At 37.7% G+C, this 25,916-nt stretch overlaps 1 protein-coding gene, 1 long non-coding RNA gene and 1 pseudogene across 2 annotated transcripts in view; 1 reads left to right on the forward strand and 2 right to left on the reverse strand.

Annotated features, from left to right (window-relative positions):
• The window catches only part of LOC111770589 (uncharacterized), a 120,929-nt gene extending 97,658 nt beyond the window's left edge, over window positions 1-23,271 (forward strand). Inside the window, exon 5 of the long non-coding RNA XR_011432637.1 lies at window positions 23,049-23,271. This is a non-coding gene — a long non-coding RNA (uncharacterized lncRNA). The remainder of the gene's footprint in view (window positions 1-23,048) is intronic.
• On the reverse strand, window positions 945-1,892 carry LOC100071311 (olfactory receptor 1L8-like). Its single transcript, XM_023628817.2, has one exon. The coding sequence runs from the start codon at window positions 1,890-1,892 to the stop codon at window positions 945-947; it is 948 nt and encodes a 315-aa protein (XP_023484585.1).
• OR1L31P (olfactory receptor family 1 subfamily L member 31, pseudogene) lies at window positions 8,478-9,287 on the reverse strand (annotated as a pseudogene).
• Window positions 23,272-25,916: the final 2,645 nt, after the last annotated feature.

Raw genomic sequence — 25,916 nt, forward strand, 5'->3', positions numbered from 1 at the left:
AATATAAGCCTCCTCTTCCCTCTCTCCCTCCACTGTTTCCTCCTTCAAATGATTGCAGAGACATTCAACAGTTATAAATGAAGTGATTGTTTTCAGCAATACACTGAAATGTGAAGGATTTGGGAAGATGTCTTAATAAAAAAGAGAAATTTGTTCAGAAAATATTTGCGGGGAAAAGGATTCATTTAAATAAGTATTTGGGAGATGAGAAACTGATGAATCTTCATAAGAAAGAGGAGGAATACTTAGGAAGAGTGTTATGATTTAAGCAGAGACAGTGCCAACGGGTGGACCATCATAATGGATGTAAGTACCCACAATAGCTGTGTCTCACATGGTTTAAAAATGCTAACATTCAGGCTGGGCCAGTGATGTAGTGATTATGTTTGTAAACTCTGCTTCAGCAGCTCAGAGCTTGCAGGTTCAGATCCCAGGTGCAAGCCTACACATCGCTCATCAAGCCGTGCTGTGGTGGCATCCCACATGCAAAATAGAGGAGGATTGCCACAGATGTTAGCCTGGTGACAATCTTGCTCAAACAAAAATAGAAAGACTGGCAACAGATGTTAGCCCGGGGCCAATCTTCTTCAGCAAAAAAAAAAAAAGCTAACCCCCCAACAGCTTGATTATTTACCATGAACCAGAAGAAACAATAATCAAGTGGAGGTGCTGGCTGGTGGCGCAGCAGTTAAGTTCACACATTCTACTTCGGTGGCCCAGGGTTTGCTGATTCGGATCCCGGGCGCAGACATGGCACTGCTTGGAGACCCATGCTGTGGCAGGCATCCCACATATAAAGTAGAGGAAGATGGGCACAAACGTTAGTTCAGGGCCAGTCTTCCTCAGCAAAAAGAGGAGGATTGACGGCAGATGTTAGCTCAGAGCTAATGGGCCTCAAAAAAAAAAAAAAGAATCAAGTGGAGCAGATTCCACTTGTGGGTTTTTCAAGAGGGCGTGGCCTGGGATTTCCTCTTCCCCATAAGCTTCCTCAGGCCCTGTTTCAGGTCTTTATTTCTCAGGCTATAGATAAAAGGGTTTAGCATGGAGGACAAAACTGTGTAGACAATTGTTGCTATGTGGTCCTTGAAAGAATAGGTGGACAGGGGCTGTAAATAGACATAGAAGATACTTCCATAAAAGAGGGTTACCACAGTGAGGTGAGAACCACAGGTGGAGAAGGCTTTACGTTTCCCAGCAGCCGAGGGAATTTTGAGAACAGCAATGAGGATTAGTACATAAGAGAAAGCAATGAAGAGAAAGGGAGTCACCAAAACAACAGATCCTTCTATCATGATCACAATTTCATTGACAAATGTGGAGGAGCAGGATAATTTCATCAGAGGACTGAGGTCACAGAGAAAGTGATGGATAACATTGGAGTCACAGAAGGTGAGATGATTCAGCAAAAGTGTGTGTAGGAGTGAATGGAAGTGAGGAAATGAGCAAGAGAAGGCCACCAGCAAGACACAGCGGTGGTAGCTCATGGTGGTGACATAGTGGAAGGGATTGCAGATAGCCACATAGCGGTCAAAGGCCATGACTGCCAGAAGGAAGCTGTCAGAGTTGCCCAAAGCATAAATAAAATACATCTGTGTCAGACACCCAGCATAGGAGATGGTCTTCTTTGACAGGAAGTTCACTAGCATCCTGGGGACAACGGTTGTCGTGAAGCAAATGTCAGTGAAAGACAGGCAACTCAAGAAGAAATACATGGGGGTGTGGAGCTGGGGGTCAGAGCAGATGGCCAGGATAATGAGTAGGTTCCCTGTTATGGTGACCATGTATATGACTAGGAAGAGGATAAAGAGAGGCTTCTGGTCCTCAGGCCGGGAGGAGAGTCCCAGGAGGATGAACTCAGAGATACTGAGTTTGGTTTGATTACCTCTTTCCATTGACTTGGGTCTAGTTATATACAAGAAGTTTCATTATTTAACATGCTTCTGTTCCTTAACCCAAATCATGAGAACCCAGCAAGTCTTTGCTTTGTCTATTTGCTCCTAATTAGCTGTTGTGCCAAGACAGCTTGTCGACCTCACGGTCCTTGATGTGGTCCTCCCTTCCCAAATCCATGGGCATCACCAGGACCTGATATTGAAAGCTGGAGGCATAGAATAAGAGTTTTCCTTTAGAAATCATCAGTGGCGGACCTCTCTGATTCAAGTTCATTAGTTCCTATTCTGTAAAAACTCTGTTCACCTGTGGGGGACACAGCAATAAAAATGTGCATTTATGAAGCTCATGTTGTGGTTGGGGAGACAGATTGTCAAGAAACAAAATGCATAATATAATATCAGGTAGGGATAAATTTTGTGAACAAAATAAAGTAATATATAAGGGGTGGAGATGGATAGGGAACAGGGGTGGAGGTATTTCATACAGGGTGGTCACAGGACACACACCCCCATCAAAGAAAATTCAGTTGTGCCACTCTAATGCTGATCTTTGCATTATCCTGGAAAATGATAAGAGTTGGCCAAAATAACCAACAGAGCAAATCTAAGAGGAGTGCTGAACCCAGTTTAATAAAATAATTTTTTTCTCCTCTGGGAACATGATAAGAGATTCATCCTCCTTAACTCATGGCATGCTATAGTCAGTCTGTGCAAGTCACCTCTTTTTTGTATATTGATTTTCCTTTCTTTAATCCCCCATCCTACATCCTGTTTGTAGAAGATGGGTATGCATTGTTGATTTTTCAATTCCTTCTTTTAAAATTCAGCTCTCATAGTTGTATCCAAAAATATCGATGAGAAACATGTTAAATTTTAAAATATATATAAATCTGTTTTTTCAGTCATATTTAGTTACTTAGTGATGAAATCAAAGTGGCTTCCATTTCTTGCTAGTACAAAAAACACTGCAATAGAGATCTTGGATCAGCAAAGTGTTTTAAACCAATTTTTTAGACAGCATATTCATCCATACCTTATGAATGGACATATTACACAAAGATTTTCAAACATTTTGAGATGTTGATTGTGTCTGTATTCTTGGTTACCATAAAAATCTCTACAATGATCATACTCATATCATCGAAGTGTTTACAATACTTTCTTTAGAGGCAGCGTATTCGCTCACACACTTTGAATGGGCCTTTTACATTGGAATTTTCAAACATTTTTTAAAACCTTACATTTATATTAATGTATATATTAATTCATTTAACAATTAAATGCTTACATTTTAGTTGTAGGTTACTAAACATCTTTAAACCTCAGTTTCCTCATGTGTAATATTAGACAAAAATAGCTGCATTCTCATGAGGATCTAGTGAGATAATGCACTTAAAATGCTTAGAAGAGAGACAAGCATAATGTAAACACTCAGCGGAAGCTGTTGATCCTCAAGAATCCCAGTGTCATCTTCCCTTATGTGCTGTTCATGGATGTTCTCAAAATCAATTAATTCACGTGCTTCACGTATCATAGCTCTCACTGCCAAATTCTCAGACAAATGTCAGGATTTTGCAAGATTTTATGGAAAGAATATTTGTTTCTGCGTTGAATGATTTGAGGATATCAATAATTGAAGTTAATAATAATCACCAGTATTTATTGAAAATTTATTACATGTCAAGCCTGTGCTAACCACTTCTTTAAATCTTATGATAAGGGATTACGAGGCATGTGTTGTTATTAGGAGACTGAGGTTAAGAGGGGTAAGTGGTTTGCTCAAGGTCACTGAGGAAGTGAATAGCAATCAGGAGTTAAACCCCAAGTTGACTGACTCTGAAGCTCATGCTCTCAACTCTTATGCTTCACTTCATGTTTCAGTATATGCATTGTCTATCACCATCATGTACAGGCAATGTCTTCCTCACTGTGATGATTTCCTAAATGAACTACCCTTCTATCCCCTTTAATGACAAGCTTTCTTCCCCTATGTTCAGAATCTATCCTTGTAATTACAAGAGAAGTTGCATAGCTTTCTGAATTGTACAGATGGTAGAATTAGAAATTTCGAATACCCATGTTAACTGACCAAAATCAGGTGGAAAAAAATTGACCATGCATGGCTGGGGTGTATCTGGTGTGTGGCGTTGTCACTGTGCAACAGAGAGTGCCCTGGACTTAAGACAAAAGATGGGGGTTTCATTTGTCCTCCATCACCTGCTCACAAGCCAATTCTTGATGTTTTATGAACAGCAAGTGAGATACCGTGCCAATCACAGATCAATATTCAAAATTGAGTCATTTGTGAAAGAGTTGCCTAGGGATGCAGAATACAAAAAATTAGTGATTTGAGTTAATTAATGAGGTGCTTTAGTTTGTAGACATGAAGATCACCCATGCTGATGACTAGAAAAAAGAAAGGTTTTAGATCTGAGAATCAGGAAAAAGAGTTCTAAAAGCACCAGGTGAGTGAATGAGGCTGGGAATAAAATAGATTTTTTTCTTCCTTTCTACTGATGGGGCTTTGTTTCCACTAAAACATACATCATAGGTGGCCTAGAGGTCAAACTTGATGGACTTAAAACCAAAAGCCAGATGAAAATTTTAGTTGCACCCTATGGCTTCTTAATCCATGAAATATTTGAAACTATAAGGGAGGAAGGAGCAAGTACCAAACTGGGTTGGAGTAGCCAGGCAGGTGGCCAGCTTATGGAAGCTCACCTTCATATCCAGATGCTTTTTTTTGCTTTCCAATTTCTCTAGAAGCTGATGTGCACATCTCCTAATCAGCTCCAAGTCTGCTTCTCAGCCAAACCTCAGCTCTCTCATGTTTCTTCCATGAAATTCTTGGCTGATTAACAAGGAGAGGAACAGGGGAGAAGGGAGGAACTGATACACTGCCCTAAAGGGATAATACATTTCCCTTTACTGGCCTCAACCACGATTTCTTCCCTAACATCTGGTCCCGAGCATGATGCTGTCCTAGCTCTGTATCTCAGAAGGCAGAGGTGCCCTGACTCAAGTGGCGAGGACTCTCTTGATTGTGGAAGCCCAGGCAGCTTCTCATGGGTCCGAGCTCTGCTGTACTGACCTCTGGGGTCCTTATTAGGCAGAGAGAATTGTGGTGTCATGACCTCTCAGAGGAGTTTGTCCTGTGATCTCTCTAAGCAGAGAAAGTGGAATGAGAATCACAGTTAGCAGAGCTGACTCCAAGAGGGTAAGGGGACCCCTGAGGCTTCCTGTTTAGAATTTGGAGCTAAGCTCAGAACTTCTTAACCTCACTGCAACATCTCAATGGCATGCTTCAGTTTCCCCAATTATGGGTTATCAAGGGTGGACAAACATTTATGTGGTTGAATATTTTTATGATTGGGGATTCAGATGCAGATCGAGCTATTTTCTAGAACTGGGCTGGTCATAAGTCAATATGGGAGGTTGTAGTTTTCAGGGGATTCAGTGGGGTTAGATCAATGGTGTGTATGTGCCTTCCAGTGTCTGGGGAGGCATGTGGATTAGATTTTTTCTATGTGTGTTTGGTTAATGTTAGCTTATGTGTGTTTAAAGCACATGGTCAGGCAAAGGTTATTGTCATGTTTATCAAGGGGCTTTGGTATAAGGATATATTAGAGTTTAGGCTCAGAGCAGCGTGCTGAGGGTTAGTGTTAAGGAAGATGTTTATTAGAGTGATGGCCTTGGCACTAAGTTGCTTTTACCAAGTTAGCCTCTACAAGTCTCTGTTTCTTCATCTGAAAAATAAAGATAACGACTCTTCGTGGCACTGAAACCAGAGAAAAAATGTCTTTTCAAATTTTGTAGAGAGAATATTGTGTTATGGTGAACATCATCCACAACTATATTACAGGAAATACAAACACATTCTACTATTGCCCTCAGTGTAAACCACTGTCTCACACAATACTCGTGTGTATTTTTCTTTAACATTGGGTTTAGTTTTTTAATTTTAATCCCTATGTTAAGAATAAGTACTACAGAAACAGAAAGTCCTGGGTTTGAGTCCCACCGCCTCCGCTTACTATTCCTGCGACTTTCCTTCTTTCTACTCATTCATTCAACAAGTATTTATTTATTTCTAGCTTTATTGAGATATAATTGACACATAACATTGTGTAAGTTTAATGTGTACAACACAATTATTTGGTATATGTATATATTGCAAAATGATTACCACAATAATGTTAGTTAACACATCCATTACTTCATAAAGTTGCAACATTTTTGTTGTTGTGAGAACTTTTAAAATGTACTCACTTCGCAACTTTCAAAAATACAATACAAGACAAATACACAAAGTCTTGTTAACTATAGTCACCATGCTATAAATTAAATCTCCAGAACTTTTCCTCTTATAAGGAAGTTTGTACCCTGTGACCACCTTCACCCGTTTCTCCCAACCCCTACTCCTCGCTCCTGGCAACCACCAATCTACTCTGTTTCCATGAGTTCTAGTTTTTCAGATTCAACATATAAGTGAGAATATACAGTGTTTGTCTTTTTCTGTCTTATTACACTTAGCAAAATGTCCTCAAGTTTCGTCCACATTGTTGCAAATAGCAGGATTTCCTTCCTTTTTATGGCTGAATAGTATTCCATTATATATATATTTCCTATTTTCTTTATCATTCATCCATTATAGACACTTAGGTCATTTCTATGTCTTGGCTACTATGAATAAAGCTGAAATGAATGTGAGGGTGTAGTTATCTCTGAGCTAACGATTTTATTTCCTTTGAATATATACCCAGAATTAGGATTGCTGTATCCTATAATTTCTCTTTCTGCTACTTTGTTGTTAGTGTATAGAAACGCAACTGACTTTTGTATGTTGATTTTGTATCCCGTAACTTGACTGTATCCCTTTATTGTTTCTAAAAGTTTTTTAGTGGACTCTTTAGGGTTTTCTAGATATAAAATCATGTCGTCTGCAAAGAGTGACAGTTTCACTTCTTCTTTTCCAATGTGGATCCCTTTTATTTCTTTTTCTTGCCTGATTGCTCTGGCTAGGACTTCCAATACTATGTTAAATAAGAGTGGTGACAGTGGGCATCCTTGTCTGGTTCCTGTTCTTACAGGGATAGCTTTCAGTTTTTCTCCATTGAGAATGATATTTGCTGTGGGTTTGTCATATATGGCCTTTATTATGTTGAAGTATTTTCCTTCTATACGCATTTTATTTTAATTTTTTGAGGACCCTCCGTGCTGTTCTCCATAGTAGCTGCATCAATATTCATACCCACCAACAGTGCACAAGGGTTCCCTTTCTCCACATCCTTGCCCACACTTGTGTATCTGGTGGGTATGCAGTGGGTTTCCATTGTGATTTAATTTGAATTTCTCTGGTTATTAATGAAACCTAGCATCTTTTCATATGATTATTGGTCATGTGGATTTCCTTCTTTTTGGTGAAATGTTTGTTTAATTCTTTTTCATAGTTTCCCTCCCACTCCAGCTTTGTCTGTCTTTTACTTACTGATTTCTAGGGATCTTTATGTATTCTTAGTGAGTGTATTTCTTTCCATTGTTTTATAAATTTCAAACACGTTTTAACATTCTGTTATTTGTCTTTTTCCTCTACAATATCTTTTGATAAACAGAAAGGAAGTATTTAATTTTGACATAGTCCAATTGCTATTCTTTTCTTTTATGGTTAGTGCCTTCTCTCTGTGTCTTGTTTGAGAAATATTTTCTTACTTCAAGGAGACAAAGATATTCTCCTACATTATTTTCTAAAAAATTAATAGTTTTTGGTTTTCATATGTAAGTTTATAATTCATCAGGAGTTAATATTTGCATATGGTTTATGGTAGGGGCCCAATTTCATTTTACCATGTGGATTCCCAACTGTCTTAGCTCCATTTTTGAAAAGATGTTCTCTAGTGCCTCATTTGTACTCAAGTGTATGCCAGCGTGTGGATATGCTTCCGCGTTCTCTGTCTTGTCGCATTTGTCTTGTTTGTCTAGTTCTTCACCAATACCCATATAGTCCTAATTACCATAGGTCTATATTAGGTCTTAATATATGATAGACTAGTGATTCTCAGAGTATTGTTTCTAAATCATTATGTCAGCATCACATAGGGACTTATTGGAATGCAAATTCGGACCTCACTCAACCTCTCTGTCTCTGTGTCTGTCTTCCTAAGTTTCTGCAATGGCTTTCAAAAACTAGGAAAGCTGACTACAGAAGTTCATTAAAATAAGAAGGATATTAAGAGAATCAAAAGTCATTGAACAGATATAAATTAGTTCCATGAAATATTGTGGAAAACAAAGGTTTCAACAGCTCTTAGAGGGAATGAAAAAGATGTGGTTTCCTGGAGAAGAGGAAGATGGGAAGAGAGAGGCAGATACATGAAAACTGGAAGTCAAGATTTTGGTAAACCTTGAGCCAATTAGTAAATCACAATAAAGTCTCAATGGGACAGTTACATGAAAATAAATGAATGGATACAACCCAACATCCATGACACATGAGTTGTATCTGCTGACTTACAGGGTTTATTGTATCAGGAACCAGCAGAAATGGGGTCCAGAGGAGCAGAGATGCTCATGAACATGGTCACAGAGGTCCTGACTAGGATTTTCTCCGCTCATCATCTTCCGCATGCTTCTATTCACGTCTTTGTTTCTCAGACTATAGATAAAAGGCTTAGCAGGGAGGACAGAACTGTGTATACAATTGTTGTTACGTGGTCCCTCACAGTGAAGCTGGACAAAGGCTGAAATGACGTAGAAGATGCTTCCATGAAACGGGATCACCACAGCAAAGTTGGAACCTCTGTCAGAGAAGGCTTTGCATTTCCCAGAAGCTGAGGAGATCCTGAGAAACGCAATGAGGATTAGGACATAAGAGAAAGCAAAGCATAGAAAGGGGGGGGTCACCAAAATCCCATTTCTGTCTTTATTGTGATATCACTGGCAAATGTGGAGGAGGAGGGCAATTTCAGCAGAGGGTTGATGTCACAGAGGAAGTAGTGGATAACATTAGAGTCACAGAAGGTGAGAAGTTTCAGCAGAAGTGTGTGTAGGAGTGAATGTAGATAAGGAAATGAGCAGGAGAAGACCAATAGCAGGACACAATAGTGGTGGCTCATGGTGGTGACATTGTAGAAAGGGTCACAGATAGCCATAGAGCAATCAAAGGCCATGAATGCCAGAAGTCAGCTGTCAGTTTTTCCCAAAGCATACATAAAATACATGTGTGTCAGACATCCAGCATAGGAGATGGTCTTCTCTGACAGGAAGTTCACCAGCATCTTGGGGAGAATGGTTGTTGTTAAGCAAATATCAGTGAAAGACAGAACATTCAGGAAGAAATACATGGGGGTCTGGAGCTGGGGGTCAGAGTAGGACAGCCAGGATGATGAGCAGGTTCCCGGGAGGATGAATTCAGATACTGCTGGTTTGGTTGACTTTTTCCATGATCACAGAGCCAGCAAAAATAGAGAAGATCCTATCATTTAAAACACATCTCTTTTATAACTGTAATCACAAACAAGCCAACAAGTTTATGCTTCTTCCTACCTTGACTTTCCACCCATAGGATCATGATTAGCTAACAAGTGGGTAAATGTCAGCTTTGTGGTCCTCGATGCTGCCCTCCCTCCAAACTCTAAGACTTCACAGGCTTCTTGTGTTGATAGCATGGACTTGGGAGGAAGAATTTTCTTTCAGGAACAGAGTTGAAACTCCCTGGTTCAGTTTACTACTAAATCTTAAAAACAATTGTTTATTAGCACTGCTCTGTGAAAAATACTCTTCTGGGAGTGAGGACACAACTGTGAATAAAGCAAGAAAGGTCTGGCTTTGTAGATCTTACATTCTAATGCAGGATCTATCTATTAATCAACTACCTATCATCTATCAATTATTTATCCATCTCTCATCTATCAATTATCTATCTATCTCTCATCTATCAATTATCTGACTATCTATCACCAGGTACTTATCCATCTGTGTATATATCTTACTTATCTGTCATCTATCATCTATCTATCTATCAATTTGTTATCTATCTTCTATCCATTTTCTATCTGTCTATCATCAGGTAGCTATCTATCCATCAATCTATGTAGCTTACCTATCTATTATCTATTTATCTATCTGTCTATCTATCTATCATTTATCTATGTCATCTATCTATCTATGATCTATCATCAGATAGCTCTACATTTTATAAAGAAAAATAAAGCTACATAAAGAGATATAGATTCACAGGGTTTAGGTGGAGAATTTATTTATTTCAGAAAAGGTGGTTTTACTTTTCTCTGTCTATATGAAAACAAATTTTCAGTTATGTCATGTAAAGCTTTATCTCTGAACTTTCTTGCCAAAAAATGAGCTTGGTAAAAAGATCAACAGGGAAGTCAGAGGAATAATGAACCCAGGCCAACAAAGTTTTGTTGATATGCTTGTTTTGATTTCAGAGAGACTTGTTTAGAAGCTCATGCTCCTTAGTGAACACCAAACTATCAGTATTAGTCCATACAAATCCTTATTTTTTAATTTACTTTGTACTTATTTTTCTTCTAATTCCATAAACCTGTTACGTTCCCACATCTTTGATGCCCAATCATTAAGCAAGTATATGTCCTTCCATGCCATTATCCATTTGTTTGTTTACCTATACACATAGCCATGAAAAAAATACATTATTGCTTTGTTTGTGTGTGTTTTTCTTCTGTTTACTTCAATAATACTGTGGCATACATATCACTGTTTTTTTTCCTATACATGCAATTTTTTTAGTTAGCACGCTTGACTTAAAATGTTTCCCTAGATGTCCTCTAAATCTTTGCTATCATGAACAACATTGATTCAAATATCCTCATGCCCACAAAGTGTTTTAAATTCTTCATCCAGACATTGATAATGGACACATTGGAAAGGGATTTTTTTATAGCAGTTCAATGAATGACCATTTATTTATTCATTCCTTCTCGCAACAATTACAGGCCTATTTTCCAGCTGGTTAACATCAGGAAGGTTATTAAATATCTTGAAACTTCAGTTTTCTCATCAGTAAATAGGTTATACTAACAATTACCCCATAAGATATTTATGAGGTTTTAATGATACTTAAAGCATTTAGAATGGCTCCAGCAAAAGAGTAAATATTTGATACGACTATCTTCTCCTTCCTGTCACCATCATTGCCAATAGCTTTTTCCCTGAACAGGTATTTGAACATGTTCTCAAAGGAAACGAATCTGAATATTAAAACGACCTCAGCCCTCACACTCCAATGCTCTAATGGTCAAATTAACCTTATTATGAGTTTACAAAGATTTTTTAGATGGAATATTTGTCTATGCTTTGAATAATGTGAGTGTGAGTCAGTAATTAAGCACTCATCTTACATGGGCACTACTTTGTTTAATCCTCACAACAACCGTACAAAGTATAAGCTATTTTTATTCCTATTGTTTTTTCCGATGAGGAAACAGATATAGAGACTTAAAGTAATTTGCTAAAGTCATACATCAAGTAAATAGCAGAAACAAGATTCAAATTCAAAACTAATTCTGAATCTCTAGATTTTACCACTATGCATCTTCTCATATTTTTGTAAACCTATAAAAGTATATCTAAAGCAATCATGCATATGATCTATTTTTTCCTCCTATTTGATCATTTTCTATGTTAAGACACACACACACACACACACATGCCCCACACATTGTTTACCTTAAATATTTTTCATCCCACGTTAAGAACAAACAACCAAGGGGATTGGGAAGCCATGGGGATATTTGCAGGAAAAACATTTCAGGGAGAGGCAACAGCAGCTGCAAAGCTCTGAAATGTGACAGTGCCAGCTATGTCCCAGGAACAAAAAGGAGACTAGAGTGACTGAAGGGGGTAAGCATGTAGAAAAGCAGTAGGAGATAACTTTAGAGCTAACTTGGGGTGTATGTCCTTTAAACTTTGTAATTTGATTTTCACTGTGAATTATTTGTGCAATCTGTAGAAGTTTTTCAGCAGAAGGCTAACATGATTCAGCTTTAAAAATGATCACGCTGGCTTCTGTATTGAAAATCGACTGAAGAAGGGGGCTGAGTGGAAGCATGGAGCCTACCTAGGAGCTATCGCAACAGTGAGGTTAAGAAATAGAGCCAGGCTAGGATGGTAGCAGAGGAAGTAGTAAAAGTTCAGTGAACACTGTATTTAATTGTAAGTTATAAGCTACAAAAGTTGCTGACAAATTGAGAGGAGTGTGAGAGAAACATAGGAGTCAAGGATTCCTATATTTTAGTTTGAACAACTTGGAGTCGTCTTTAACCGCTGTGGTAAAGAAATAGTGTATGTATGTGTAAGCAGCTGAAGGTCACGAGTCTGTAAACAACAATAAAATAACCCACGTTTACTGAGGACTTGCAAAATGCCAGACAATGTTCTGAGCACATTAGGTGTTTTACTTCATTAAATCAACGACTTTAAGAGAAGGATTCAACTATCACTCATCCTGAGCAATTCCAATGAGAGAAATGCTGAAGTCATGGCTTATCTAAATCAGGAGTGCCAATGAAAAAACACTGGCACATGTCACAGAGAGACACTCTCCACAGATGAATGTTTGAGAGTTCTCAGATATTACATAATTTTCCCTAATGACCCAGCTGGCCTGCTCTAGGTGCACTGTCTAATCTGGCCACCTTGGTACTTTCTGGCCAATAAGCTTAGCCAAACTTTCTCCAGTTTCCCTTCTCTCTCTATTGGTATGCATCCTGTTTTTGCTACTTCAATAATAGTTTACTGTTTGTTATTTCCTGTGTATTTTAGCAAATGTCTGAAACAGCAATCGAAAACCTCCCAAAAAACAAAAGTCCAGGACCAGATGGCTTCTCTGGAGAATTCTACCAAACATTCATAGAAGATATAATACCTATCCTTCTCAAAATATTTCAAAAAATTGAAGAGGATGGAATACTTCCTAACTCATTCTATGAGTCCAACATTACCCTGATATCAAAACCAGACAAGGACAACACAAAGAAGGAAAACTACAAGCCAATATCACTTATGAACTTAGATGCAAAAATCCTCAGCAAAATATTGGCAAACCAAATACAGCAATACATTAAAAGGATCATATACCACGATCAAGTGGAATTTATTCCAGGGACACAGGGATGGTTCAACATCTGCAAATCGATCAATGTGACATACCACATTTAAAAACTGAGGAATAAGAATTACATGATCATCTCAATAGATGCAGGGAAAGCATTTGACAAGAACTAAAATCCATTTATGATAAAAACACTCAATAAAATGGGTACAGAAGGAAAGTACCTCAACGTAATAAAGTCCATATATGACAAACCCACAGCCGACATCATACTCAATGGTGAAAAACTGAAAACCATCCCTCTGAGAACAGGAACAAGACAAGGGTGCCCACTCTCACCACACCTATTCAACATAGTACTGGAGGTTTTGGCCAAAGCACTTAGGCAAGAGAAAGAAATAAAAGGAATCCAAATTGGAAAGAGAGAAGGAAAACTTTTGCTATTTGCAGATGACATGATTCTATATATAGAAAACCCAAAAGGATCCACTAGAAAACTGTTAGAAATAATCAACAACTACAGAAAAGTGCAGGGTACAAAATCAATTTTAAAAAATCAGTTGCATTACTATACACTATGAACTAGCAGAAAGAGGAAAGAAGAATACAATCCCATTTACAATCACATCAGAAAGAATAAAATACCTAGGAATAAACTTAACCAAATAGGTGAAAGACCTATACACAAAAAGCTATAAGACATTATCGAAAGAACTAATGAGGGTATAATTTCTATGTTGACAGGTTAAGAGACGGATTCTGGTTAGACAGAAATAAGTTGTGATTCCACCTGTCCCACTTGTGTGTACCTTTGCACATTTCAATAATGTATACTTTTGTTGTCTCATAGTTAAAATCATAATAATAACATCGATTTATTAGGGCTATGTTGTGGATTTAATTTGAAAGTGCACATAAAACATTTGGAATAGTGCCTGGCACTATTATTAATGATGATTTGGAAACCTGGATTGGACACTTTTGGTAACAGGCAATTTGAAATGACTCAAAACAGGTATGATCCAGGCAATTTCACTGAAAGTTTGTGACAAAGCTCTAGTAATTCTGTTCTAACTCAGGGAGTTTCATATTCCTTTTAAGAGGAAATGGATGATTCCTCCTTCCTGGTGCCTCCTTCAAATACAATCTTAGTAAATTAGTAAAGTTTGAACCTGGCTAAGATATAAAGATGTAAACTCCTGAACATAAAGACTTCATGTTTCCTTTTTTTTGTTGTTTTAAGGAATATTAACCCTGAGCTAACTGCTGCCAATCCTACTCTTTTTGCTGAGGAAGACTGGCCCTGAGCTAACATCCATGCCCATCTTCCTCTACTTTATACGTGGGATGCCTACCACAGCATGGCTTTTGCCAAGCGGTGCCATGTCCACACCCGGGATCCAAACCAGCGAACCCCGGACCACTGAGAAGTGGAACATGCGAACTTAACCGCTGCACCACCGGGCTGGGCCCTTTAAGCCCAGATTTTTACCTTTGTCCTCTTTTTCTCTACTCAAGGGTCTTGTGATAATATCTCTTGCCCTATCCTTTGGTTCTTCTTTTCCCTAAAAGGTTTCTCATCCTTCATCCTGTCTATAGCCTCAGAAAACTCTGTAGATCCTAGACACAATAGTGAGGTGCTTCCAGAACCTTGGGGCAACTTCTGCCTCAGTCACATCAGAGTGATGAAGTCCCTTTACTTATATCCACTTCTTCTTCATCTACTCTGTCTGCCAACAGGTAAGAGCTGGCTTGAACATGTTGGGGAGAGTTTTCTAAAGGCAGGACCTGCCAGCCACAAACTGTTTATAAATATCCTGAATTTTGGAGGAAGGGAAGAAGAGCTCAGATTCTTCTTGACATCCTTTGTGATGGGATTAATAGGAATCAACGTTCAGAGTTGAGAATAATAAATACAAAAATTCTGTAACTATGTATGCTGATGGACATTAACTAGACGTGTAGTGATCATTTCACAATATATACAAATATTGAATCATGTTGTATACTTGAAACTAATATAATGTTGTATGTCAATTATACCTCAACTTAAAAAAATAATAAATACAGATAGCAATTCACGGGAAGAAAAAGTCAGATTGCTAAACTGAGGTTTAAAACAAGTTTAGGGTGGAAAAGGGAGAAACAGAAAGAGAGAGAGATAATAGGATTCCAGATGAGGAACCCAAGAGATCAACAAAGGATGGCAAAGCCAAGCCAAGGCCAGATCTGAGGAAGAGTTTGGAGTATCAAAGTTATGTTCATCAGCTGGAACACAGAAGACCAGAGAGAAGAGGGTCTATACTAAGTACTTAAGATGATCTAGGACACATGGTGCTCTGACCTCACTCAACCCAGGTCTTCAGGAATTTTGAAGTATTTTGTATTTTTATTTTGAAACCTGAACCAAGACTCAGAAACAAGAAGCTGCTGGCTCTCAGGCTAATACCAGGAGGCTGAACAGGGCTCCACTTTGGGCATCTGCAGATAGGCAGTCATGAGACAGAGTTCCATGGAGCCTTGTTAATGTTACAGCTAACACTCATAACTGCCCATTTTCCTCTCTATATCTCATAACAGACCAAATTAGTACAGTGATGGTTTCATTAAAACACATTTGGAAGCTTTACTTCTTTTTCTATGTCATAAAGAATTTCATACCTCTGGTTAAAGGTGTTATATTAAAGCCATGCATCTAGTTTCACTATCTCCTAAAACCCTACTAAAATTAAAGTGATTTTTAAAAAGACATAAAACCCATAAGGACAGAGAAGAGCGGAAAGGAAGTGGTAACAAAAAAAAGCAATGGTAACAAAATTTCAAAAGTGGAAAACCGCATGGATGAAGGGGTGATTATCAAGATCAAGTCTTAACATCACCCTTGACTTGACTAAACTTCAGATGGTTGCTTCCTGACTATGGACCTCTGACCTCCATTTTCTTAGAGATTTACTTTAAAAAACTCATTTCTGCTCCTTTGAAATGTAAATCTTCTCCCAGTCTCTTTCTAGTTTTTCAACCTAGGAATGATTTTTCTCAAGGACCTGGGAGCTATATCTTTGAAATATAATCATCAAGAAAGCATACCCATCTCCCAGTCTCTGTGGCAGGATAGGAGCCTAACTTCAATGGATGCCAATTAGCAAATACAGATGGCCTAATCACATTGACCAATCTTCTCCAGTACTTTTCCTTTAACTCACCTCAGCTCTAAAAAGTTCTCCTGCCTTTTGTTTCAGTGGGGTTGAGTTCAATCTCTCCCCCTATTGCAATGGTTGTGAATAAAATCTTCCTTGCCTATTTAACTATGTGTGGTACAATTTTCCTTTGACAATGATAACTGAGTTAACAGACATGGAAAAGCTGAATCCTAAACTGGCAGTATATAAAATAAAAGAAATCAATCTTGTCAACACCAAAGAATCCTCAAAAGACTCAGAAACTGGAAACCTTTGGAACCTCTTGATCTGGGAGTGAAAGGGAAGTAAACTATTTCAGCAGAAGTTAGATCCCAAAATTCTTTTCACTCTAGACTACTGGAATACTGTCCTTCTCGTATCCCAGCAGAAATTGGGAGGTTTCTTTTCTAAAAAATGTTGAGACTGGGAGTTTCCACATACTCAGTTTAGTAAGTCATACAAGAAACAAGGTAATTACATGACTATATATGCACATCAAATGCTGAACGCTGAAACCCACAGACCTTTATCCAGATTTCGCTGCCAGACTTCTTTCTTTAATACAGAATATTATAAGAATTTTCTTTGGAGTCTGACTAGCCAAACAGGAAAAAAACTAAAGATACTGGCATTGGGGATACCTTCCTCAAAAAATGTTTCGCAGCCAGATCGTCCTACAGTGAAATTCAATGTTGACAGCTCCATCTACAAGCACAGAGCTTCCAGCCAGTTTACAAAAATTTTACTGGGAGCCAGACCTGATTGCCTAGTAGTTAAAGTTCAGCACGCTCCTCTTCAGCAGCCCAGGTTTGGTTCCTAGGCACAGAACCACACCACTCCTCTGTCAGTAGCCATGCTGTGGCAGCAGCTCACATAGAAGAACTAGAAAGACTTACAACTAGAATATACAACTATGTACTGGGGCTTTGGGGGGGTGGGGAATAAAAGGAAGATTTGTAATAGATGTTAGCTCAGGGTGAATCTTTCCCAGAAAAAAAAAGTTATTGGGTATGGCATGTATCAGCAAGACACATGAATCTGAAGTGCACAGCTCAATGAATTTGTCATATGTATACACCAATATAACCACCACATATATCGAGATGTATAACCTTTCCATCAAGTCAGAAGGTTCTTTCTTATCTCCTCTGAGGCACTATCCTCTTAGAGGTAACCATTCTTGTGATTCATATCACCTCAAGGTTAGTTTTGCCTATTTTTAAAGTTTTACATAAAAGGAATCATACAGTAGAACTCTTGTTTCCGGTTTCTTTAGAGCATATTCAATCACGTTGCTTCATATAGCAGAAATTTGTTACTTTTATTTCTGCACAACATTTCATTATACAAATAACCCATACTTTATTCATTTTTTTGTTGATGAACATATGGGTTGCTTCCAATTTTTGGCTATTATGAGTAAAGCTGATAGGAACATCCCCTAACATGCCTTTTCATGGCCATATGTACTTATTACTCTCAGGTGTACCCCTAGAAGTGATATTTCTGGGTAGTAGGGTAAGAGATATTTAGCTTTAGAATATGTATTCAGTCTATTTTCAAAAATGTTTGTACAAATTTACACTACCACCCAAAGCAATTGAGAATTCCAGTTGCTAAAAATTCCCAACAAAACTAGTAGTGTCAGTCTTTTTTCCCAATATTTTTCTACAAACATTTTCAAACATATAGCAAAGTTGAAATAATTCTACAGTGAATATCCTATACCAGCCACCTACATTTAATCTTTAACATTTTATTATACTTGCTTTAGCACTCATCCATATATCCATAACTCTATCCACTTCTAACTTTATTTTAAAATCAACTTATTGAATTATAACTTACAAGAAATTAAATTCATCCATTTTATGTGCACATTTCAAAGAGTTTCAACAAATTTATATACCTATGTAAACAATACCACAATCAAGATATAAAATATTTTCATCACCCCAAATAGTTCCCTTGGTTCTACATCCTGACCAATCCTCTCTCCCACTCTCATTCCCACGCAGCCAGCAACCTGAATTCTGTCATCATAGATTCCTTTGTCTTTTCCAGAATTTTGAATAAATAGAATCTTACAGTATTTACTGTCGTGTCTAGCTTCTTTTGCTCAGCACAAAGTTTTTTACATTCATTGATGTTACAGTATATATCAATAATTTATGTTTTCATTATTGAATAGTATTCTATTGTATTAATACACCACCATTTGTTTATGCCTCCTACCGTTGATGCACACTTTGGCTGTAACTAGTATTTGGCCACTATGCATAAAGCAGCTATGGACATCCATGTACACATCTTTGGGTGGACATATGTTTTAAATGATAACTGTATGTTTAACTTTATAAGAAACTTCCAAACAGTTTTCTGAAGTGGTTGTAGCACTTTGCATTCCCACCAGTACTATATGAGAGTTCTAGTTTTTCATATTCTCACTAGCACTTTATATTGCCAGTCATTTTTATTCTAGTACTTGGGGAGGAATGCAATAATATTACATTTTAGTTTTAATTTTCACTTCCCTGATGATGAATGATATTGAACATCTGGAACCTTGACCTTGAAACTCAGCCATCATGTTGTGAGAAAGCCTAGACTACGTGGAGTGACAATGAATAGCTGTTCCAGATGACAGTCCCAGCTAAGGACCTAGCCAACTCTCAGCATTAACCACCAGATACGTGACTGAACAAGCCTACAGACGGTCCAGCCCCCAGCCTCCACACCACCAAGATGACATTGCATAGAGCAGAGATGAGTTATCCAAACCAAGCCCTGCCAAAACTGAAGATGAGTAAAATAAATGAGATTATTGTTTAAAGCCACTAAATTTTGGGGTGGTTTGTTAAACAGTGATAGAAAACTGGAACTGATTTGGGTTATTATCTTTGCAATTTTCCTTTTGTCAACTTTTTTTTTAAAGGTGTGCTTTTTATTGTTGTTGTTTTTTGGGGTTGTTTTGATGAGGAAGATGGGCCCTGAGCTAACATCTGTTGCCAATCTTCCTCTTTTTTCATTTTCTTCCTCCCCAAAGCCCCAGTACATAGGTGTATATCCTAGTTGCAAGTCACTCTAGTTCTACGTGGGATGCCACCACAGCATGGCTTGATGAGCACTGTGTAGGTCCTCACCCACTATCCAATCGGGTGAACCCTAGGCCGCCGAAGTGGAGCATGTGAGCTTAGCCACTGGGCCACGGGGCTAGCTCTCCTTTTTATCAACTTTTGCTAGCTGCATAAAATGAATTTGGAACTGCTCCCTTTTTTATCTACTTCCTGTAGCATTGGTGTAAGATTAATTTCAATTTTTCTTAAAATGATTAAAATAATTAAATGGTGAAACCATCTAAGCCTGGATTTTTATTTGTGGGTAGGTGTTAATATTAATTTAACTTCATTAATAAATATAAGGTTATTATTTCCCTCTGAGGTATTATTGAGAAAGACTGGGGTGATGGAAATGTCCCATATTTTTTTCTGTATAGTGGCTACATGGATATATACATATATAAACATTCATTAATTTTTACGGGTTTTATTTGTGGTGCTCACTCTCCTCAGTTTTTTAAAAAATGTAAAAACATTATGAAGCTATTATGAGCAACTTTAAGCTAATGAATTTCACACTTTAAGTAAAATGGACAAATCCTTTTACAAAAATATATTAAAGCTGACAAAGGAAAAGAAAATCTGAGTACCTTGATATCTACTAAAGAAACAGAATCCTTTATCAAATTTTCCCAAAATAGGAATATCAAGTCCCAGATGGTTTCACTGATGAGTTCTTCCAAACATTTAAGGAAGAAATAACCACAGTCTTACATAAACTCTTCACCAAAATAGTAAAAGAGGAAACAGTTTGTAACTCTTTTTATGAGGCAAGCATAGCCATAATACCAAAATCTGATACAAGAGAAGAAAGGAAAATCAAAGACCAATCTCTCAAGTTTCAAAATTCTAAACAAAATATTAGAAAATTGAATCTAGGGAAACACAAAAAGCATCCTACACTGAGCCAAAGGGTCTATTTCATGATGAAAGTTTAGTTTAACATTTGAAAATCAGTCAATGAAATTCATTACATTAATATAAAAAGGAGAATAATCATTTCAAAATTTCAATAGATGCAACAAAAGCATTTGATAAACTTCAACACCCATTCACGGGAAAATCTATAGAAAACTAGGAATAGAAGGTAACATTCTCAATCTGATAAAAAAAATTTCTACAGAAATCATCATATTCAATGGAGAAATACTGAATGCTTTTTCCCTGGAATCAGAGTCAGGAACACTTTTAACACTACTACTTCTATTGAGCATTTACTGGTGGTCCCAAACAGTATAGTGAGGCCAGGGAAAGAAAGAAAAACACGTAAGTATTGGAAATGAAAAACTAAAACTGTTGAGGTCGGCCCTGTGGCCCAGTGGTTAAGTTTGTGTGTTCCACTTCAGCGGCCCAGGGTTTCACCAGTTCAGATCTTGGACATGGACATGGCACCACTCATCAGGCCATGCTGAGGCGGCATCCCACATAGCACAACCAGAAGTACCTACAATTAGAATATATAACTATGTACTGGGGGACTTTGGGGAGAAGAAGAAGGAAAAAAAAAAGAATAAGATTGGCAACAGATGTTAGCTCAGGTGCCAATCTTTAAAAGTAATTGATTAATTAAAACTGTCATTATTATCAGACAACCTGATTGTATACCTAAAGGTTGCCCCAAACCTACAACTTATTGAATTAATAAAAGAATATAGCAAGGTCACTGGATACAAAGTCAATATAAAAAAACCAATTGTATTTTTGCATACCAGCCATGAACAAATAAAAAACAAAAATTTTAAACACACTATTTACTTTAGAATAAAAAAGCATAGATACCTAGGAATAAATTTATGGAAAAGTGCAAGACCTCTTTCTAAAATTTATAAAATATTGTTGAAACATTATTGAAATGAATTAAAGAAGGCATAAATAAAGAGATATACCATATTCACAGATTGAACAATTCAGCATTGTAAGGATGTAAATTCTTCCCAATTAGCCTATCTATTAATGAAACCACATTCAAAGTCCCAGCATGTTTGGGAGTGTGTGTGTTTGTGTGTGTGTGAAAATTGACAAGATACTTCTAAAATTCATATAATACCACAAGGCAACCTGAAAGGCAAAAACAAATGCAGGGGACTTAAAAAACCTCCAATAAGACTTGTTATAAAACTGTAGTAATCAAAACAGTGTGGTATTGGGCAAGGACAGCAAACTGACCAATGGAACAGAATACAGCCTAGAAATAGATTCACATAAAAATGATCACCTAAATTATTATAAAGTTGATATTTCATCATAGCAGGGAAAACATGATCTTTCCAACAAATCAAGTCAGTTAATTGGATATCCAAATGGAAAAACAATGTAATTTGACTTTAACCTTGTGCCGTATATAAAAATCAATTCCAAACATATTCATATATAAACAAAAGATAAAATAATAAAAATTTCAGATGAATACATAGGAGAATATCTTCGTAATCAAGAAGGATGCAAATATCTCTTAAATAGGACACAAACAGCATAACCTCAAATAAAAATAAATTGGACTATATTAAAATTAAGAACTTCTATTTATCAAAAGACGTCAATAAGAAAATGAAAAGTCAACCCTCAGAGAAGGAGGGGATATTTGCCATGTGTACATGTCACAAAGTACCTGATCACAATATATATAAGACCTTTTTCAAATCAAGAAAGAGGAAGGAAACCCAATATACTTGAAAAGATATATCACAGACCATAATGTCATACGCTTTAATAATTATATGAAATGTTTTCAACCTCATTAGTCTTCAGGACATTTTAAATTTAACCTACAATATGTTATTACTACAAACCTACCAGGTGAGCCAAAATGAACAAAAGAGACTTATCAAGTAGTAGTGGGATAAGGACAACAAGAATTCTCATATCCACTGTTGCCTCCCTATGGCAATCCCTGAAAAACTAAAGCTGAAACATGCAAAAACAAGGACTCCAAAACTCTACTACTAGGCATATAGTCAACCCAAATGTGTACATATATTCCCCAAGAGGCATGTATAAGAATGTTTATATCACCACTACAGAGCTTCCTCAACTTATGAAGGGGTTACATCCTGATAAACCCATCGTAAGTTGAAAATATCTTAAGTGGAAAATACATTTAATACTCCTAACATACTGAACATTATAGCTTGGCCTAGCTTACCTTAAACGTGCTCAGAACACTTTTAGCCTACAGTGGGCAAAATCATCTAACACAAAGCCTATTTTATAATAAAGTATTAAATATCTCATGTAATTTATCGAATACTGTACTGAAAGTGAAAAGCAGAATGGTTGAATGGGTACAGACTGGCTGCAAGTGAATCCTTTGTTTACCCTCATGATCACGTGGCTGACTGGAAGCTGTGGTTCACCGCCGCTGCCCAGCATCCTGAGAGAGGACCATACTGCATAGGGCTAGCCCAGGAAAGATCAAAATTCAAAATTCAAAGCATGGTTTCTACTGAATGTATATTGCTTTCGCACCACATAAAATTGAAAAATCATAAGCTGGGGACCATCTGTATTTGTAAAATACCCAACTGGAAATCATCTAAATGACTAACAACAGTAAAATGGATAAATTGCGGTATATCTATGAGTGGAATATTAGCAGCAATGAGAATAAATGAAACATTGCTATATGCTTCCTGTCCACTCCCTGTCCTACCCTGCCCGACCCCACCCCAATGATTTGGAGTGTCTATGTCAGTCATCCACATCTGTGTCACCATGATGTCGGCCATGTGTGTGGAGGGGTAAGGGAATAACTTGTCTCTCGCGTTCCCAGGTCTTCAGATTAAGAAGAACAGTACAGAGGGAAGTGCATCTGAAGATATGCATTTTAACCTGGACCTCATTTGGATGACAAAATCCTGGACTTGACCCAATGCTGCAATGGGATGAGATTTTGAGTCTCTTGCAAGATGTGAGTCTATATTGAATGTGGGAAGAATGTACATAACTTGTGGCAAGAGTGCAAGCTGTGGTCAATTAAAGAGGCACAAAAATTCTTTGCTATTCTTCCTATGGAGTCATGGAGCTTAACTTCCTTCCCTTAGTCACTTCTCTGTTCTTATGACTTGTTTGACCTACAGAAGACAGTGAAAGTGAGATTCTAGGATTTCTAAAGCTAGGTGTTGGGAAGACCATGCAGCTTCCACTTTGACCTCTTAGATTGTTTGCTTTCAAAATGCTGCCTTTCAAAACCCTGCTGCCATCCTGTGAGCAGTCCAGGTGATATGGAAAGGCCAGGTATAGGGGCTCAGACCTAACAAACAAATGGAGAATACATGAGTTATTTAAAAATGGTACTCAAAAAACTACCTACCTGTGAAAAATTAAAATAAAAGGAAGATCCTTTTCTCTCGTCATACCACAACATAAACTGCAGGTAAATTAAAGATTTAGATATAGTATTTAAAATTTAGAAAAAATAATTAAATGGAATTTCCCTGATTTATGAAAAGGAAAGTATAAAAGTAATGTAAAAAAGTCACATGGCCAAACAGCTGTCGATTTTGACTGCAAAAGTAATTTTTTAAAACAATTATACATAATGGGATGGCAAGGACAGAACAGAAACACCCAGAATAAAATGTTTTAATTTTGGTTTATTGTCTTTAATATCCATTCAAAAAGGCATGAACACTCCAATGAAAAAAAAAAGTACAAATATATCAACAGGATAATTTGAGAAATAATTTCCATGGTTAAAAATCAGCTGAAAAAAATATTCAATCTTACCAGTAAGCAAAGACATGCAAGTTAGAACAATTAGATTATTTTGCACCTATGAAATTGTTAATGATTAAAACCATCAAATATACTTGGACAAAGTATGGTGGTTAAGAGCATGGACTCTAGAGTCATGCACACCTAGGTTGGAATCCCATCAGCTCCATTTAGTAGTTGTATGACCTTCATCAGGTCATTATCCTCAGTTTTCTCATCAGTAAAATGAGAATAATAACAGTTCCTTCATCCTAAGGTTGCTGTGAGTATAACTTGAGATCCTGTAATGAAAGTGTTCAATAAGTACCAGCTAGTATTAATAAAAATATAGGAGATATTTTTAGCAGCTGCTGTGTATCAGACATTATGGCTGGTGTACTCTATATAGGCTATCTCATTTAATTGAGAGTTTAGGACTGAAGGGGACTGCTTCATATTAGGATTAATCTGCTTAGAGAAACACCAGCAGAAATACTCACATTATAATTTTGATTCTGACTTCTCCCTCAATCTAGTTTTACCTAGGGCATGGGAGAGACACTGAATTATCCAGTGCATAGGCAGGGGTTCCTAGGAGACCTGTTGGTCAGGCTGAAGGCTGCATCCTAGCAAGAGGCTTCAGAATCACACTCCTGAGACCCACATCTGAGAGCTTAACCCCTGGGAATGAGATGCCCTCGGTTCCCCCAGGACTCTGCCAGAGCTGGCTGGAGAACAGGCTGCACAATGACACTGATGTTGGCTGTAATGAGCTTTGGGGGATGGTATTCTAGGAGCCTTTAAAACCTCCAGGAAAGATTCCTGTCTTCCCAGGCCTAGGGAAGCTGAAAATGAGTCGTACGTTCCAAGTGTTCCTAATGAACCTTGGACTCAATAGACCCCAACTGCACTGATTGAGTGGAAAAAAGGTCTCAGACATTTCCTTATTGTGAATTTTCCATCCAGAGGACAGAATTGGAGAATCTGAAGATGCCTGAAACTAATCCACACTCTGACAGGTAAGAATCTGGAAAGGGTAGGACAAACACACACCCAAACACAGAAACACACACACACACCTCCCTTCCCAGCCCAACAACTAGGCAGAAGTTTTTAGGGTAGATGATCTGAGTGTCTGCCTAAGATCAGAAGCCTCTCTATGAACCAAAGAATAAACAGAGGAATAAATATTCACGAAAACTACTAAGGTCACAGTTTCTACAAGGCCAACATGAAATGAGGTTTTACACCAGTTTGCTCTGAATCCTAGCAGAGCAGAATAAAGCGGCTATTTTCAAGCCCAGAGAGCAAGAGCCTGATTCGTTTCAACTTTCCTTTCTCTGATGAAGAGTAAATATCAGAGAGATACAGGAGAAGTGCGGGGGTGAAGGCACAGGCTTTGCAGTAAGATACATCTGCATTTGAATGTCATTTACCAGCTATCTGATCTTGAGCATGTCAAATATCTCTGAGACTCTATTTCTTTTTTTTTTTCTTGTCGAGGAAGATTAGCCCTGAGCTAACTGCTGCCAATCCTCCTCTTTTTGATGAGGAAGCCTGGCCTTAAGTTAACATCCATGCCCATCTTCCTCTACTTTATATGTTGGACACCTACCACAGCATGGCTTGCCAAGCGGTGCCATGTCCGCACCCGGGATCCAAACCAGCGAAGCCCTGACTGCCGAAGCGGAAGATGTTCATTTAACTGCTGCGCCACTGGGCCAGCCCCCTCTGAGACTCTATTTCACCATTTGAAAAATTATGGAGGATAATAATACCTACTTCATACTATTGTGAAGAATAAAACACTATCATGAAGGTGCCTGGCACTTATAAACGTTCTACAAATAGGTACTGATCATGTTGATGTCCAAGAGACCAGGAGGACTGAAATCCCAGTTCCCAGAGTGAATACAGGTGGAAGGAGCAAGAGGAGAGTGGACAG

Source organism: Equus caballus, chromosome 25 (assembly GCF_041296265.1).
Source record: "Equus caballus isolate H_3958 breed thoroughbred chromosome 25, TB-T2T, whole genome shotgun sequence".
Classification (NCBI taxonomy): Eukaryota; Metazoa; Chordata; class Mammalia; order Perissodactyla; family Equidae; genus Equus; species Equus caballus.

What these genes read in the sequence shown, in the direction of transcription:
- LOC100071311 (XM_023628817.2), bottom strand. Translation starts at nt 1,892, where the DNA reads ATGGAAAGAGGTAATCAAACCAAACTCAGTATCTCTGAGTTCATCCTC.